The sequence below is a fragment of the Diadema antillarum genome, unplaced genomic scaffold (genome assembly GCF_040938485.1).
Source record: "Diadema antillarum isolate AM-2024a unplaced genomic scaffold, OU_Dant_1.0 seq00000108_RagTag, whole genome shotgun sequence".
NCBI lineage: Eukaryota > Metazoa > Echinodermata > Echinoidea > Diadematoida > Diadematidae > Diadema > Diadema antillarum.
This window is the reverse complement of record NW_027271194.1, coordinates 1341794-1358571: the sequence shown is the minus strand read 5'-3', so window position 1 is coordinate 1358571 and position 16778 is coordinate 1341794. Positions and strand designations below refer to the sequence as shown.

The 16778-nt window shown below is 40.5% G+C and overlaps 1 protein-coding gene across 1 annotated transcript in view; it reads left to right on the top strand.

Annotated features, from left to right (window-relative positions):
• LOC139727010 (uncharacterized) overlaps positions 1–16778 on the top strand; it is a 119349-nt gene that overhangs the window by 28491 nt on the left and 74080 nt on the right. The window contains exon 2 of the mRNA XM_071637993.1: positions 9326–9571. Coding sequence (XP_071494094.1) covers positions 9326–9571 — 246 coding nt within the window. The remainder of the gene's footprint in view (positions 1–9325; positions 9572–16778) is intronic.

Sequence of the window (16778 nt, the reverse complement as noted above, 5' to 3'; positions counted from 1 at the left end):
GAAATGAGAACACAGTAACTTAGTGTAAGTGAAGTGCGGACATATGAAAGTTACTTTCACGATGCATTACAATCTTTATCAATGAATTTATGGAACAATATGGGTGTTATAAAGCTAAGAGTGATAGTATCATGAAGCATTCATTCCATCAGAAATACTTTCTTTGATTTCATTATCTTCCTGTTTGAAATATTGGCAATCTCTGGCTAAATGTCGCTTGTGTGTGTATGTGTGTGTCTTGTTGGACCACACAAGCTCAACAAGTACATACACTGTATGTCTTGGGTAGAACAAACTTGTAGAACTGTTTCATTCCTTCCTTCTTTCTTTCTTTGTTGTTTCAATCAGCATCAGTTGTACTGATTTTCCTTTAGTCTGAGGTACTGTTCCCTACCTGAAATGACAAGGCTTGTTGGTGGATATTATACAATATTATATACTTTCTGTCAGGGTATCCTTGTGAACTACACACAAATATCTATCCCGAATGAATAGATAAATTGACCCCAAGTAATTCTTCAACCGGGCATCTGCCCCAAATTGCAACCAGCAGCTATATACAAAACAAATTGTAGCTCTAGTTTTCCTTTTTGGTCCCTGTAGAGCAGAAGAAGTGGGGGGGGGGGGGGGGGGGGGGGGTGGATGGTGATTATGCACTGTGTGTTAATTAAGGTCTTACATCACTCGTGAGCTGTAGGTCTCTTGATAAAGATGTTATTTATTTATATCTCCCCCCTCCTTTTTTTTTAAATCTACCGTGAGTGAAACTCTGGGTTTATCAGAACCAATCTCTAGGACCCTGGGGAATTCGTTTTGTGAGCATTCTAGCGAGCAAGGACAGAGAGAGCTCAGCTGAAGCTGGCCAGCCAGTCAGTCAGTTGCCCATGTAGAAACTGGGAGTGCCCACTAGTGTTGTAGGCACGTCAGTTATTGGACTTTGTAGTGAAACAGATACTTTGCCAGTTTTATATGGATTCTTAATGATATAGCGTTTATTATATAGCATAAAGATAATGGCTCAGTGCCCTTTGAAATTTGTCCCACCGTTATCCTTATCGAAGATATCATATCTTTCCGTATGTTTCAGAAGACACGTAGAGCAGACTGTCCAATGGTAATATCTATGACATGATTTATTGTGCAAAGTCTAGGATGGCATATTGGCGACAGCTTAAAATCATACTATTAAAAGGGGATGGATAAACCTAGGCCAGAGAATGATAAGAATAGGATGGGATAGCGCTTTAAGATAGTCAGAAGAAGATGTGTAGTGATGGAAATAATTTGGAGAGTTTTGTTCCAAGATCATGATTTGTTCACAGTCAGTGTGTAGATATAATCAATTAGATACATTTTTATGAATTTCTCATAAAGTTTATCGGGAAATAAATAGAGAATAGCCATTTTTGTTTGCATGGTTTTCCAAAACTACACACTTTGTTTCTGGATATTTCAAAACCGATTTTCATCAAATAAACTTTGAATTCCTCTTAGAATTGTATGCTCTTATAAACATTTCATAGAGTAATTTGTAAGTACTGGTACTAAGTAAAGTTAAAAGCTGAATCCTCACCTCAACCAATACTATACCAATTTTACTAATACCATCCCTTTAAAGTCTTCAAACTTTGATATTGTATCATGTGCGATGCCCTAGCTCCAGCCCCTCCCCGCCCCCCTCGCCATTTGCTCTTTGAACCATCTTTGTTCCTCTGTACATATCCCTTATCTCAGAAACTACCTTCACCTGCTGCAAGATATGTCTGTTTACCTCCATTCTTCCTGTTCAGTTACAGCCAGGGGGAAAAAAAAAAGAAGCAAAACAAAGCAAATAACAGTTGGAAGCAAAGTCTAGGGAAAGACAAGAAAATGAACCGAAAATGTGACACCAGGACTTTGACAAAGCATAAGTAGTTTCCTTATCAAAGCTGCACAACCATGTCTGTAAACAGTCTTTAGGGTGAGGGAAATTTTATTCTGCGGTGTAATTCCTATCCCCCCCCCCCCCCCACCCACCCACCCAATTGGAAGGAGAAGAATGGCTATGACCTACATTGAGGTAGATTAGAAAAAAAAAGTCATTGAGGGAAAAGGGAGAGCAAGATAGAGATAAGATACAAAATAGAAATAGGCGTAAATGAGTCTGAGGCCGCATTGCTTCGCTGCCTGACAAGTATGTATCTACTTGAGTAATTTTTATCCTGGCAATGGGCCAGGTTCCACGTCACCGCTGTGCCGTGTGACTCGTTCTATATGTGGCATGTGTATTTTTTCTCTTTTTTTAAAGGGGGGGGGGAAGGACGAGGTAGATTGGGGTTGCTATTCATCCAGGTTTCATTTTTGGTAGCATGAGGAAACGATGTCCTGTTCCTCGCTAATGAGCATCTGCTTAACTAGGACTGTTGCACGCAATATGAGACTATCTGCTATTTGAGCATATGATAGCAGAAGCTACTAAGTAAATGCTTCTTGAAAATATTTTTAGTATGGTTGTGTGAGAAAAATATCTACTGTAAAAGTGCCGAACATTATATATCAATATTCATATTGAGTGATAGTATTCGGTGCATCCTTTTCCTTAGTGTTGGCTTGAAGTTGCGTACTCCAGAACAAGTGCTGTCTGTTTTGGGGGAAAGTTCATGTGAAGGTTCTGGGGACCATTTCATGAAACTTTTTGTTAGTGATTTACACCGACAACTGTTAAAAGCTACTGAAATCCTTGCGTCTGATTGGCTGAGAGCAAATTTGTCGGTGAAAACCTGCGACGAACACGTTGATGAAACGCCCCCCAGGTCATTGTGTCAAGAAACATTTCGAGTATAGTCCTGTAAAGTTATATGCTAAATTTCATGTGTGGGGCTGACTGGAGAATTACCTGTAGATAATGTGTCTAAGCATAAGGAATGATGCAGTCATGCATTGCAAACCACCCACAATTTCTGCCTTTGTCTGCATTTCTTGTACACTGAACAACTGCAAAGCCAGCAATGCTGTATTGGCCCAACATCACTTCCATGGTAAAGGCTAAGTTTGATGACCATTACTTATGTCAAACTTTGCTCTTTGAGCAGCCTGTTGAATGGGAAGATTTCAAAAGATAGCTTCGGCCTTTTGGGAGTTCCACCCATCTTGTAGTTTTATCATTGATCAGCACCAGCACCATGTGTTGGTGTGATGTTAACGTCATGAGAACAATACACATGTGCATATAGGTACAAGGTTGCTGTATATCGACTCGTTTTTGATAGCGAGGTGGCAGATTGTGTTTGTTAGCACAGCCCCTTTCACCAGCCACAATGGACTGACGACACTTTACTGGAGCCGTAGTTCCCAGGTACCATGTATTGTGCTGTTAGTAGGCATCCCGGTTGTCTGGTGGTTTGTAAATTCTGAAAGGCGAGGGTGGCGGTGTGGTTGGGCCATGGTGGAAGGTTACAGGTTCAAGTTGCGACCTTGCTGCGTGCATCCTTCACCAGGCAAAGTCCTGGAAACCACATCTCCATGTTTTACTGATGTCTTTTCCTTGTATAATTCACAAGCAGGAAAGAAGGGCTTGTAAATGCAATGTTCCTCACTGATTAAGTCTCAGCTGAAATGGGAAGAGAACAACTGTATGATTTTCGTCATCGTTGTTGATGCTAAACATTGATGTGTTAGGCACATCTGATTTTTATCGTGAATGGGTACGGGAACATGAGTAAGGGAACATTAGGCTCTCGATGCGTTGACAGTGATTGAACAACTTAAACCGTCACTAAAAGGGTGTGTTCCCGCCAAATGTCAACACATCCACTACTCACAGAGAGTCTAGGCGTTTTTTTTTTTGGTTTTGTTTTTGTTTTTCTGTTAGAGCCAGCACACAACGCAGACATGATGAATATGGTGCCACATGTTTCTGGTATTTTTGTTTTTTTATGTATATATATATTTTTGGTCCCCTTGTTTTTGCAGCACGTGTTGGGAAGTTTGCAGCTTGGCATGAGTCATAGGGTCAAAGGTCAGACAAACAAACATATTGCGCCACGTTAACAACTGTGATCAACGCCTCGCTTGATGTTTTGATCAGGTGACTGGCTGGAATGAGGGACTACCACCCCCCCCCCCCCCCCCACACACACACACACACACACACACTCGCACATTATTGCTACTTCCACTACTACTAGACACATGCCATAAATAGATTACTTTTTACTTAATTCATATTTCCCTGTGTTTGCAGCAGTTGCGTCTCAACCTCATTTGGCATCTGAAATGCTTTCATATTTGATACACCTTTGAAGTTTAACAGTAAAATAATTTTTAAAAAGGCATGTGTATGCTTGTATTGTTTGCCTGGTGTAGAAAATGATGGAGAAATTAAGGAAATAAATTTTAAAAAAAAAATTCTGAAAAATGCTGGATGAAATATGCTGATATTCCTAACTGCAATAACCTTTCTTTCATTTACTGAGTATTCCGTATAGTCCATGGTATTTTCATCATGTATTTTTGTGGGTTGACTGTACACTGATAAATATCAACAAGTGCCTCCCATATCATAAATGGGCTGTAAATTGTTTCCAAGTGATGAGAAATCACTGCTCTTCTTTATGTATGAAAACAGATAAAACACGTTTCTTAAACAACTTGCAAGAGTCAGTTTGCAAAATATTATACTTGCAGAATACATGGCATAAACAGTGACTGCCCTTTTTTGTTGTGAAATGTAGGCAAGCCGTAGCAATTAAAAAAAAAAAAATCTTTTGTTACCAATTTTATGTATTTGTTTGTGTGTATTATGCAACATTTGGTTTGGCATAGTGTAGGTTCTCTTTATACAATAGGAAATATCATTGTGGAGAATCAAAGAAGTAACTGCCACAAATAGGATGGTTGTGTTGTATGTTTCATGACTTTCACCCAAATGTTGCAAATCATAGCCGGATGTACACCATGGGGCAGTAGTGGGAGTGAGTGGGAAGTGGCCTAGTGCCCTCGATTTTTCTCCATGTTGCTGGCACACCATTTGCTGATCATTACACTCCTTTGCTGACTTAACATTAATACTGTGGTTATGGTGTATTCTTCCTGTGGAGAGATATTTTTAACTCCTCCAGAGTGTTAATGATGAGCCATAACACATGTTCGAAAATATTCAGATGTCAATCGTTTGTAAGAATTTAGTCTCAAAGTTGTATGGAGACTTTTTTTTTTTTTTGGGGGGGGGAATTGGATGATGTAGAAACCATCATTATGTGTGTTTTAGGACGGACGCAATTAATATCAGATGTAGTGAAGGGTTTGTGGTTGCACTTGGCGCGAGATGACATCGATCACCTTTGCAACTGGAGGAGGATGTGTGATGCAATAAAATCTCATCTTACTGTCCGTGAAATTGACTTCAGTTGTTATTGCATCGGAGTGCATTGCATAGGATGGTTTGATTTCTGCCCTTAATCTAGATGCGATGTCCACCCTGGTACCCAGTAGGCCGTGAAAAAGGAGAGCTTTTATGCCATTGGGTTTAATTGAGGCTGTGGCCTCTGCGTCCAGTTCATTTGCCGATTTAATTAGTCACGCGGGAGCCAATCAGAATTCGGCTCTCGGGCCGCTTGAGTGTGATGAAATGCGTAGCTGGTGCGGCGGCGCTTGTGAAAAATAAATCATTCATCCTTGTAGGTTTTTTTTCGTTGTGTTGCATTGGTTCTGTGTCAATTACCCGAGACCAGCGTGAGCCGTGGGCGCTGCAAATTAGCGCTGGTGCTATTGTCATGTGACCCACATGGAATTGTTGGCCGGGCGTATTACTTTCTGATGAGAACTTGGCGATCGCTGATGGCAAGAAAAGGTTAGACGTAATTAAAAACAGATGAAATGAAGCGACAGAAGCACTCTACTTTTCAAAACAGGCAGACAGTGTCATGCAAGAACATCACTGTATGTCCTTTTCAAAAATAAAGACTAACCAACCTAGCAAATAAACAATGAAATTCCGTTGAATAAAAACCTTTGAAGAGACTCCTTTGGTGTGAATATTTTTTTTTCCTTTTGTTCCTTTTCCCTCTTTGTATTGTTTATTTGTGTATAGTGCTATTGCATACACACATAGTTTGTTTTTGTGGTTTGTGTGCTGTATACATGCATCTTTTTGCAGTAAATATTTCAGGTTATTTCATAGTTGTGGTTGGCATACGTGCATATAATGCTGGAAGAAGGGGGGGGGGCATTCAATGATGATACAGTCAGGAAAATTCTGGATGTCATTCAGGCTAGTTCGATGGATGTTCAAGAGCTAACACGCGAACGACTTTGTTCCAGGCATATGTGCACTCGGCCTAGGAAGTTACTGGAGTTTGAACTTCCAGCAAATATTTGGAATGTCAGCATTGGACATACTTGTTTTTTAGCCTGACCTGCACAATCGGCTTTGTGTTTGGTTTGCCTGGAGTGAAGTGACACCATGTCCTTCAGAAGTTTATCATGCAAATTAATTGACCCGCTCTCTTGCCCTTTATCTCTGTATTTCTCTATGGCTTTATTTTGCTCTGAGGTGTAACCAGCGTACTAGAAAATGTTTCAGGTTTTTTTTTTCACGATTCAGATTTTGCCTGTTTGGATGCTTTATGAAATTCTTCAAAAAATTTTTTTTTTTTCAGTGTGTGTGTGGTACTCCGTGGTACTCATCAATGAGAAAAAAAAATAATAAAACAGGGATGACTATATTTGTACTAATCAAATGCTAAACTATAATGACAGTTTACAAGATTTACGCAAAAAAAAAAAATTCATTCCAAGACTTTTTGAAGTCCAAAGTGCTTTCCCGTTCACTGCGTATCTTCCAATGAACAGTGAGTATGCATTTGAGACAATCTCACACTTGGAGAATAATACCTGCACATTTTGAAAGAGAAAGTCACACCGAGTATTATCTCGATGCGAAGAAGTGTGCATGTGAACATATGTGCTTATGGGTCCCGATTTAGTTCAGCATTATATGAGGGAGAATATAAAACCAGAAATCAAGAGATGACATTTATTGTATGACACAAGTAGTGTTTCAAAATGTGGCAACTGGTTTTACTGCCCATTTGAGAGTATGTCTCTGCTTTGCAATGTATTGCCTTGTTTCCTTATTTCCCGCACTGCTGCGCCAGTATTGTAGCAGTGTTTTCTGAGATCGTCCCTGAGCAGCGCAGGGGTGAGGCGTGAATCTTTTCCCCCCCTTTTCTTTTTTGAGCGCGATCCCTTGGTAAATATGCATTACCAGTGGGGCCAGGTTGCCTGGTGTTTTGGTAGATAATCACACGACCTTTGTATGGCTTGTTATACTCCCACGCTGTTTGTATTGCATGCATGTGCCATCAACAGAGATCCAAAGACAGACAGAACGAAGAATAGAGAGAACGAGAGAAACCTTCTGCCTTTTACTGATAGTAGCTCCCCAGCTGTGACTTCAGTTCATTATAATATGATTTCTCTCTCCCCCTCCCCCATCTGTATGTGGTGAGATATGAGCATATCTGTGCTAGTGTAAGCCAAGTATGACATCTTATGTAGTTAATGTGTTTTTGTATTACTTTTGTCTGCCAGAGAATTTGAAAACCATACGTGTGGGATACGTTTCTAGCGTGAAAATGCGAATGCAAATTGAGGTGTGGCAAAGGCTACATGCGATTTTTTTTTTGTCTTGACTTAAATAGTCTCTAGTTACCTCACAGAGAATCAAATGACATGTCCGAGGCTGATATTGGTACTGCATACGCGATATATTTAGCAAGTCTAATTAAATTCTTTGCAAATCGGGACTTCCCGACAATTTTAAAGAGAGTGATTAAATTTGTGATTGTTGAGTAGGCTTACAGTGCTCAGTGGATGGAGAAATCAGTAATAGTCACCCATTTTCAGGAAGCAAAATGAGTGATCCTGCATTGAAAACAAAAATGCTATGTACACTTCATATGGAAGTATGAAACAAATGCTGAGAATTGACAGTACGTACATTGTATTCCTAACATATTGCAGGTGATTCGTACTGAGCAGACATTCATGGGGCTTGTATTATTTACATTGTACTACAATAGTACACGCACAAACATGATTTAAACATGTGTGCATGACTATGATCACACGATATGCAAGTGTTGTAATGCTAGATGTGTAAACATGTTGGAATCAGAGTTGATATTCTTGCATGTTGTTGCATTTGTAGATTGCACCAGACAATAAAAACCCTTGCAAAATAAATGACATACATAGTAATTATTCTCAAACTGTGGCTCCTCCTTATTAACCTTTTTCGTTTCCAAGCGAGCGTCTTGTTGCAGTTTGAGAGTTAAAGTTGATGGGTAGAAATTCCTCCCCCCCCCCCCCCCCCCCCCCCCACTTTTCAATGTCTGCCAGTGCCCCATCCATTGCTGTTTGGTCTTTCCATTGTCATTAACTTGTCAGCCCGTTATAAGTTTTGTGCGGCTGCAGATGAAATTAATGTTCCACGCTGCAGTATAAAAAGCACTAATGACCCCAGAGTGTCAAGAATGGGTCGTTTCAGAGGTCAAAATAGGGACAAACAAAACAACGACAACAAAGCCTCCACAACGCCCTGGAAAACCATAGTGTATGTGATTATATGGGTGTGAATTCGTAACATTAAACAGTGTTTTTTTTTAATTTTGTCTTTTAAGCAAAAATATTTGATATTGTCCCTCCCATTTATCACCAGTGACAATCAGAACTATAAGAAATGTCTTGGCTATTCAAATGTCTGACTTCAGTGCTGGTTCAAGCCTGATTGATGTGCAAGAATGAAAATAACAAACAAACTTTACTTTGCTGCTGTATATGTATGAGGAAGTACAGCACACCACGTGGGAAATCACAGCAATCAGAGGAAACAATTGCTTTTGATACAAACACTTTGATATTGAAATTTCTAACGTATTCTGTATGATTGATAGTTTGTACCACTAATCTATATCAGTGTTGGTAGTTTTAAGAACACTGTACCCAGGATCTACATGCTCTCAGGGTATTCCTTATGCTTTGAATACAAAGCCAGCAGCTCCCTTTCGAAGAACCAGATTTTTCGTGGTTTAGTGCATTATTGATACACTACTAGTGTAATCTTAGTGGTCAAGTACTATCTAGGTATTCCTAGAAAGTAAACCACTAGCTATAGTATTAGCAATCTTTTTTTATACCCCCGTATATGCATAGTGTATAAAGGGGGTATAATAGGAATCATTTTTTTTCTGGTTGTTGATAGCAAAGTAACAAAAAATAATATTTGAAGGTTTGTTTTACCGTCATTTAAATCAATCTCTTTGTTTTTCTCTGTCTTCAATAGGTATGGCCGTGTTGAAAGTGTGAAGATTACTGGGAAGCGTGTGGCAGACGGGACCCAGTCGGCGTACGTAGATTTTGTGGATATAAACAGCGCCACCAAGGCGCACGACGCACTAATCAAGATCGGCGAGCGTGACCTGCGGATAGAGTACAATAACCCGGACAACACAGAGGATTCCCTTATCCCAGAGAGGGACTATGAAGTCATACACGGACGGCACTCGCGTTACGACACGCGGCGTGACGGGTAAGTTATCGGAGGTGGCGCCCTCTCTCTCCGTGTGTGTGCATTTTCCTCCTCAGCGCCGGGAGTCCGAACCAGAGCCAAGTATCCCGAGGACCTCCCCCTCCTGGTACCATATTGGATATTACCCTGGATATATACACACCTGTCTTCCTGACGGACAGCGCTTTCATCGGGGGTGGAGTCACTGCTGGTATTTGGGCACATGTAACACATACTAGTGGTTTGCCCTAAATGTTGAATAAAAGAGGATTAATGATATGACAAGTAGATGCATTTCAGGCAAATTTTGCATGCATGATAATTGTATCCATTGAAATTTGAGTTTGTAATGAAGCTCGGGTTAAATGTCAAGTCTCAGTTTGTTTAAAGAGCCACTGGGTACAACGTATCGTATGCATGCTATCAACCATAAACACGAACAGATAGCTGGTATAAATTGTTATAATGGCATTTCAGGCCTTGTTCAGGTTATTCATATGATGTGTAAACTATGTCAGACATACTATTGACCAGTGTAGAGATTGTACTGATGGGTTGGCGCAATCAACATCATATAGTGCGCTGCATGAATTAAACTACTAGTATCCCCTCATCACAGCTGACTTTTGATGAGCAAAACATGCCCCGCCCACTAACCCTTAAACACACGCACATATTTGTCCACGCAAACGGACAACGACAATGTATGCTGTGACATTTATGTGTGCAATGCATTTTCTCGACAAGTTAGTTCCTGGTTCGTATCCATAGCATGACCTACAAGCCATCTGTGAAGCTCAAAGAGGGAAGTGTGTGACTGAAAGCAGGTTTTTTTCAATTTGTCATAGAAGGTGTGGAGCCTGTTTAAAGTTGAGTTTGTTGGGCCTAAGTGGAATGCTCTTGACTATCATAAAGTTTTGCTTTCATACAGTTCATTTAAGTTACGAGTTTCTCCGTGCACAACATGATCTTCCTTGGTTATTAATATGCAGTATTATGACCCCAAACAAATACACACAGTCATACATAGACACATAGATATGCTCAATTACCCTAGCAAGTCACTGGGCCAGCAAGAATTAAAGACATTTGCCAGGCTAGGCAGTGACATTCTATATGTTATTTATCAGTACATGTAGTGATCTGCTATCAAGCAGCAAAAAATAAACTCTCACCCGTGATCTCGCTCCCAAAGAACGATTCTAATTAAGAGAGCCCGAAAATGTTCACACACAGAAATGGGTTTCCCCTGTGACCAAAAAGTGCAGTGACCTTCCATACCCCAGCAATGTCGGCCTACCAAACTCCATATGCTTGTCAGTCAAACATACTGTAAAAGTGGAAATTTTCGTGGTGTTGACATTTTCGCACATTTTGCACAACCAGAAGCTAGCGCGAAAATAAAAGCACGCAAATATTTTTGCGTGCCATATGTTCCAGCAGTTGATGTCTTGATTTCGTGGAATTAAAAACTTGCAAAACTCTTCTTACCTGGCCAAGCGCGAAAAATTAGTCGCGCGAAAATGTCCACTTTCATAGTACTAGGTCCTACATTGCAGCTCCTGATACGCTAGTATCCATCATGAACATATATATCTGTAGGTCTACTAATTATGTACCATCATACATTTTCTGATGAGTGTATTATCTATCTTATCTGAAATGTATGAAAGTCAAGCTTAGCTTTGCTTGCTTTATGAAGTACAGTTCAAACTGTTGTGATTACAATAATGTAGGCCCTACTTGGGATTGAGCAAACCTTATTTGAAACATATCCCCAGATAATTTTCGGTAGAATTTTGTTTTTGAAATGTGGTTTGGAGAAAATGGTTGAATTTTACTATTAGACCAACAACACATTTCTCTCTTTGTGCTTGAAACATGCATCTAGAACATACACTTGTATAATGCAAACATTTCAAATTTTGTTACTAATCTGAAAGTGCTAAATCTTATCCTGCTTACCACATCTCAACAAAACCGGCTCAATCTCTTAGAGAGACAAACTGGGAGTTAGAATTGGCTGAATTTAGTGTGATTTAAATCGACTTGTTTTGATCGCAACCAACGTGAGAGTTGAAATTGTCTCGTTATTCAGAGAACTGACGTGCATTTATAGAGGAAGAGAATAGAAATTGAAACCGACGAAAGTGAATAGAATCGGAAAAGGCTAAAAGCAAAAAGCCTTGAACATCACGTTGCAATGGATTCCAAAATGTCAACTATATTGGCAGTTCGGCTCAAAGCGGTGCTGGAAATGTTAATGTATGTGCATTGTTCATGCGAACTACAGTGTCGTGGGAAGAGGCAGTCCGGCTTAACCATGTTATGTTACACGAGAGGATTTTGTAGATTATGTGATATTTTGAAAGCGAGGCTTCATTCTTGAACTTGTCAGCACACTCACATTCAGGAGTGGGTGGAATAATATAATCTGCAGCCTCGTTAAAGCAAGTCAATACACATCCCTGCTCCCTCCAAAAAAAATTGTGAGGACAGCCTGTGTGTCTGTGGATCACAGTTTCTCTCGAGCCATAATGTGCCATGGTTTTTCTCTTGTACAGTCTTCTTCTTTTTTTTTAACTTTATAGTCTGAGAATGGTGATGCTTCATGCAACATGTCTGTGTATGGTTGGTGTTATGAGAAGTTTGGGTGAATAGAGTAACACCGCAAGGAAAGACTACCATATGGCAGTACAGGAACAACGCACAGCTCTGGTACACAAGCCGCAACAGAGCGTGTGTTGTGTACGCTACAGGTACACAGTTTGGAGTAGGTCATTCCATACGGCATATGGTGCACGAAGGCAGGGCCGTGTACACCGACTCTATTCACTCAAGTTTCACTGGAGTATAGTATACAGATAGGCAGTTTCACAACTGGTTTCTGTGTGGGCGGCGACACATACCCAAATAAATCAAGCCAGCACACACACACACACACACACACACACACACACACACACACTCACACTCACACTCACACTCATACAACGCTGAGGCTCGTAACTGCTCTCTTGCAAAGATTACCTCGAGCATTTGATAAATGGAAAGGGAGAAAGGGTAGGAGAAAGTTCTGTGAGAGAGGGAGAGGGAGAGAGTGTGTGAGAGAAATATATATCTGGCATATTATATGAAATATAAAGTGAGAGAAAAGAGAGAGGGAGAGAAGGAGGGAGAGATAGACAGAGATAGACAGCAATATATACACACAGCTTTCACGCACAGAGGAACCGTTGGGTTTTATGCAGTGTGTGTGAGAGAGGAACATGCCCGTTCTGTGTAATTTAATCTATGATCTAGGTTGTTTACAGTTTTCCTGCCTGATGGCGGAGAGGCCCAGCGCCAGGCGCTGTTAGAAGGGACGCGGGGTCATAGCTAAACCCAATCACAAGCATCCTGTTCAGCGATTGACTCAGCGTGAAGCTTCCACGATAGCATGTCACGCGGAGGCCACAGCTATTTCCAAAGCGTATTTCTGGCACACACACACAACACACACACACACACACACACATGCACACATGCACACATATACACAGCACACAGGATCCTATTCTCTTACTACACATTCTCTCGCTACCTAATGGCCTTCAACGCATCCTGAGTGTGTGCTGCTGCCGGTGCATACATTATACAGTCGTGTGGGAGTGCTGTGTGCATTATGAAGGGCAGCTGTTACTAGTGAGTGAAAACGTGTGCTGCTGAATTATGCCAGTGTGTGTGTAGGGGGACCCATGGTATAACTCCCTTATGAAATTCAGGGACGACCTCAACATGGTCGTGTCACAGGAAAGGATTGTTTGTGCACAGTAAGGGATGACCTCAGTATTCTTCCTGTGCATTTCCTACTGCGTATGTTGTCAGGCAGTGCAGTAGCACACTATAATATAATGCGTGTGGTTGTTGTCGGCATATGGGCTTCAGCATTACTCATGTCGCTGTATGGCCTTATTGCTAGAGGATTAACTACCAGTATTAGAAATACATACCTTCATTTTAATATCATATCCTTCAATGACATTGCATGAACAGTTACAGTTTGTTAGATATGCAGTTGATAGTCTGGGAGCTGGGTGGTTCATTAGATTGCAATTTGCTAATGGATTCTCGTCTGGATATATTCAGGTCATATGTTTTAATCTACCAGTGATCCGTGTCAGTGCTTGTATGTGTATGGCGGTGCCAGACGAAGGGTGTTTGTTTACGCAGTGACGACAATAGCGGTTTGATTAATTTAGCATCAATATGGGTATTACAGCTTGATATGCCGAGTCTCTTGTAATGAATAGAGTGAACGAGAAAGAGAGAGAGAGAAGTTAAGGGAAGTAAAAGGAAAGAGAGCAAATGGAGGAAAGATGTTTTGATAAATAATACTGTCTTTCTTCACAAATATAGATTTGATATATTGCTTTATTTTGCCATCTCTGCTATTGGAAGTATTTCAGCGAGTCTTTTGATTCATGGGGCCTAAAACTATGGCTGCCATTACAAAGTACTCTAGTAATCAGGACTTAAGTGATTTGAGAGGTACGGGACATGCATGCATGTTGTTTGTAAGCTCTAACGGGCAGGATTTTTTGGCTGCTAGAGCGGCGGCGGCATTATAGTCATCTAGCCATTCCACCATGGCCCAGGATTCTCAGAGCGGCGAGGTTAGAGGGTCCAGGGGGGTGTCATTGGGAAATGGCTGCCCCACTCTTAGTCACGTGCTGGGGGTGAGGTAAATGAGCGGTGCACGGTGACTTTCCACAGTTGCTCACAAATTAACTTCATCACCCTCCTGAAGTAGTCTGCGTGTCACTAGGAACAGCTGTTCCCTTGCACACAGAAGGTACTATCTGCAGTTTGTAGTGGGGCCATGATAGCTTTCCTTCTTTTTTTTTTTTTTTTTTTTTTGGGGGGGGGGGGGGAGGTTGGAGGGTGGTAAGGAATTCATCAATGGAGCTGCAGAGATACAAAAATAACAGCATTTTCAAGACAACTTTTGCAGCAGGGCGTAGAGTGTAGTTTTGATTCTTCTTGTGGGGATCTGCCTTTCTGTCACTTTGCCGAAAACTGACTTCTACTCCCTAACCATGCTTGACCAATGGATTGATTGTTTGCTTGCTCTGGTAAACATAATACGGCCAAGAATCAGTGGGGGTCTCAGCACTTCATGATTGCAGTTGAACATTTTACCCAATTTGCTTGTCAATGATGAAAACAGATTTTACTGTACCCATTGCACTAAAATTCGAATCCACACATACCAGTATGATCATGCACATTTACGTTCCAAGAGCAATGCAACCCAAGAGCTTTGAAAAATATGATACCCTCCATATCCTTCATTTAAACAAAGGATGGACATTCAGATTTCTTTATGTACATATAGTGGCACATTTCTTTGAGTTTCCCTTCATTCACACATTCATCTATTTCTGTCAATTTCCCCCCTTTAATGTCTGCATAGTGCTAATACATTTGATATGGAATGCTACAATCATGACTAGTGCAATATTAATCCTGTATTGATCGTTTGATACCATCAATTCTATCATATCTCTATATTAGTTTTTCAAATTTGATCAAGCCCCCGGTCACTATTTTCACAAGATTTCGGGCATGCTCGGTTTGGCTGACAAATTTGTACGATTGGCCGTTAGTCGGACATTTCTGTCCATATGAACAGCCACAAGAAATTTAGGTATTTGGATCACGATCAACATCCCACTATTTTGTCTGTGTAAGTGACACTATTGAAAAGCTTGCCACGTTTCGTGATCTATTCTGTCATGGTAAAACAAACATGCACTCCGACAGTCCTAGCTGAGTGTGGATAGCCTTGTTGACAGACTAACCCGAAAGCAGAGCGTGTGGTCCATTAAAATATTTGATTGTTTTTGCCACGTGTAGGGCAAAATAATGGCTTTGATGGAAACATGAGGGAAAGCTTCTCATTCTGGCAGTGTCATGCTTATTGAATATCAAGGGGGGGGGGGGGGGTGGTAATGGTGATGGTGATTATAAGCTCACCATTGTCTTTGTGTGGCTGGCTCCAAACCTATAGACCGTGACATTTTAAATAGGGAATGTACTGTGAAGGCATGCACGGCAAATATGGAAAATTTGAGCGGCAATGTGATTTTAAAAGAATGCAGTTCTGTGATATTATTTTGAAAGAATACAATTCTGTAATATGATTTTGAAAGAATACAATTTTGTACTTATGATTTTGAAAGAATACAATTCTGAGTGTGAAGCCATTCTTATTGAATATTTCTATGTATTGTAACATACAACATGTACTGTAACTATGTACTCTCCTCCATCAATATCTGTTGCAATATGATTCAACTTTTCAGCAATTTCATGGGAATAGCATGTATGCTTTGATAGCAAGAAGGCAATGGGTTGGCCCATAATGTGTGGAGGTTATGATACTTGTTTTTGTTTTTGTTTTTTTTTCTGGCCCGGTGAGATACCTTTCTTGTGATGGTATAGTATGCAAAAATAGCAAACTAGTCAGGTTGTTTTGGTGCAGCCCCTGTTTCTTTCTGCAGCCCTGTTCTTTACTGTCTATAGATTTTGGCAGGCTATGCAAATCCTAAAGTCTATACATTCCAGTTGTACAGTCTCCACTATAAAGGAGATAAGAGATTTTTTAGTGTTGTCTGAGATCACTCTGTACAGAGCAGAGAAGTGTATAGCGTTGGACATGTAATGCCCAAGAGTGCCAGAGTCAACAAAAGTTAATCCTGGATTTCAAACTCCCCAGGGCTGAAAAATTCGAACAAGGTGAAAGGAAGGAAGTTCAAAAAACAGAGGAAAGACTGAAAAAAAAAAGGATATCTAGGGCCTACATGTACAGTTCAGAGGAAAAGACAGATTTTGTTAGCGTGGCTCTTGTGTGAGGATCAGATTTGTGGATAGCCTTTGTTCAAGCCTGAAATACAAAATTTTATCCGTCTGCTCAGCAATGGTCGTGTGTGTTCTTGTGCCTGTGCGTTGCCTGCAAAATTGATTGCGTATTAAAGTGTGATGCACATACATTTTGTATACTCTGTGAACTATTTACAGTCCTGCATGACAAGGTGGTAATATTTTGTGTTTCTTTTCAAGTTGGTTCTGTTAGAAGTGGGAGATGCTCTGAAATGCTGCCAGTATTACATGTTATTCTAGTCTTCATGATAAATTGTTTGTGCCTCATATTTTCTAGATATAACTGGCGAATTGAAATTCATAA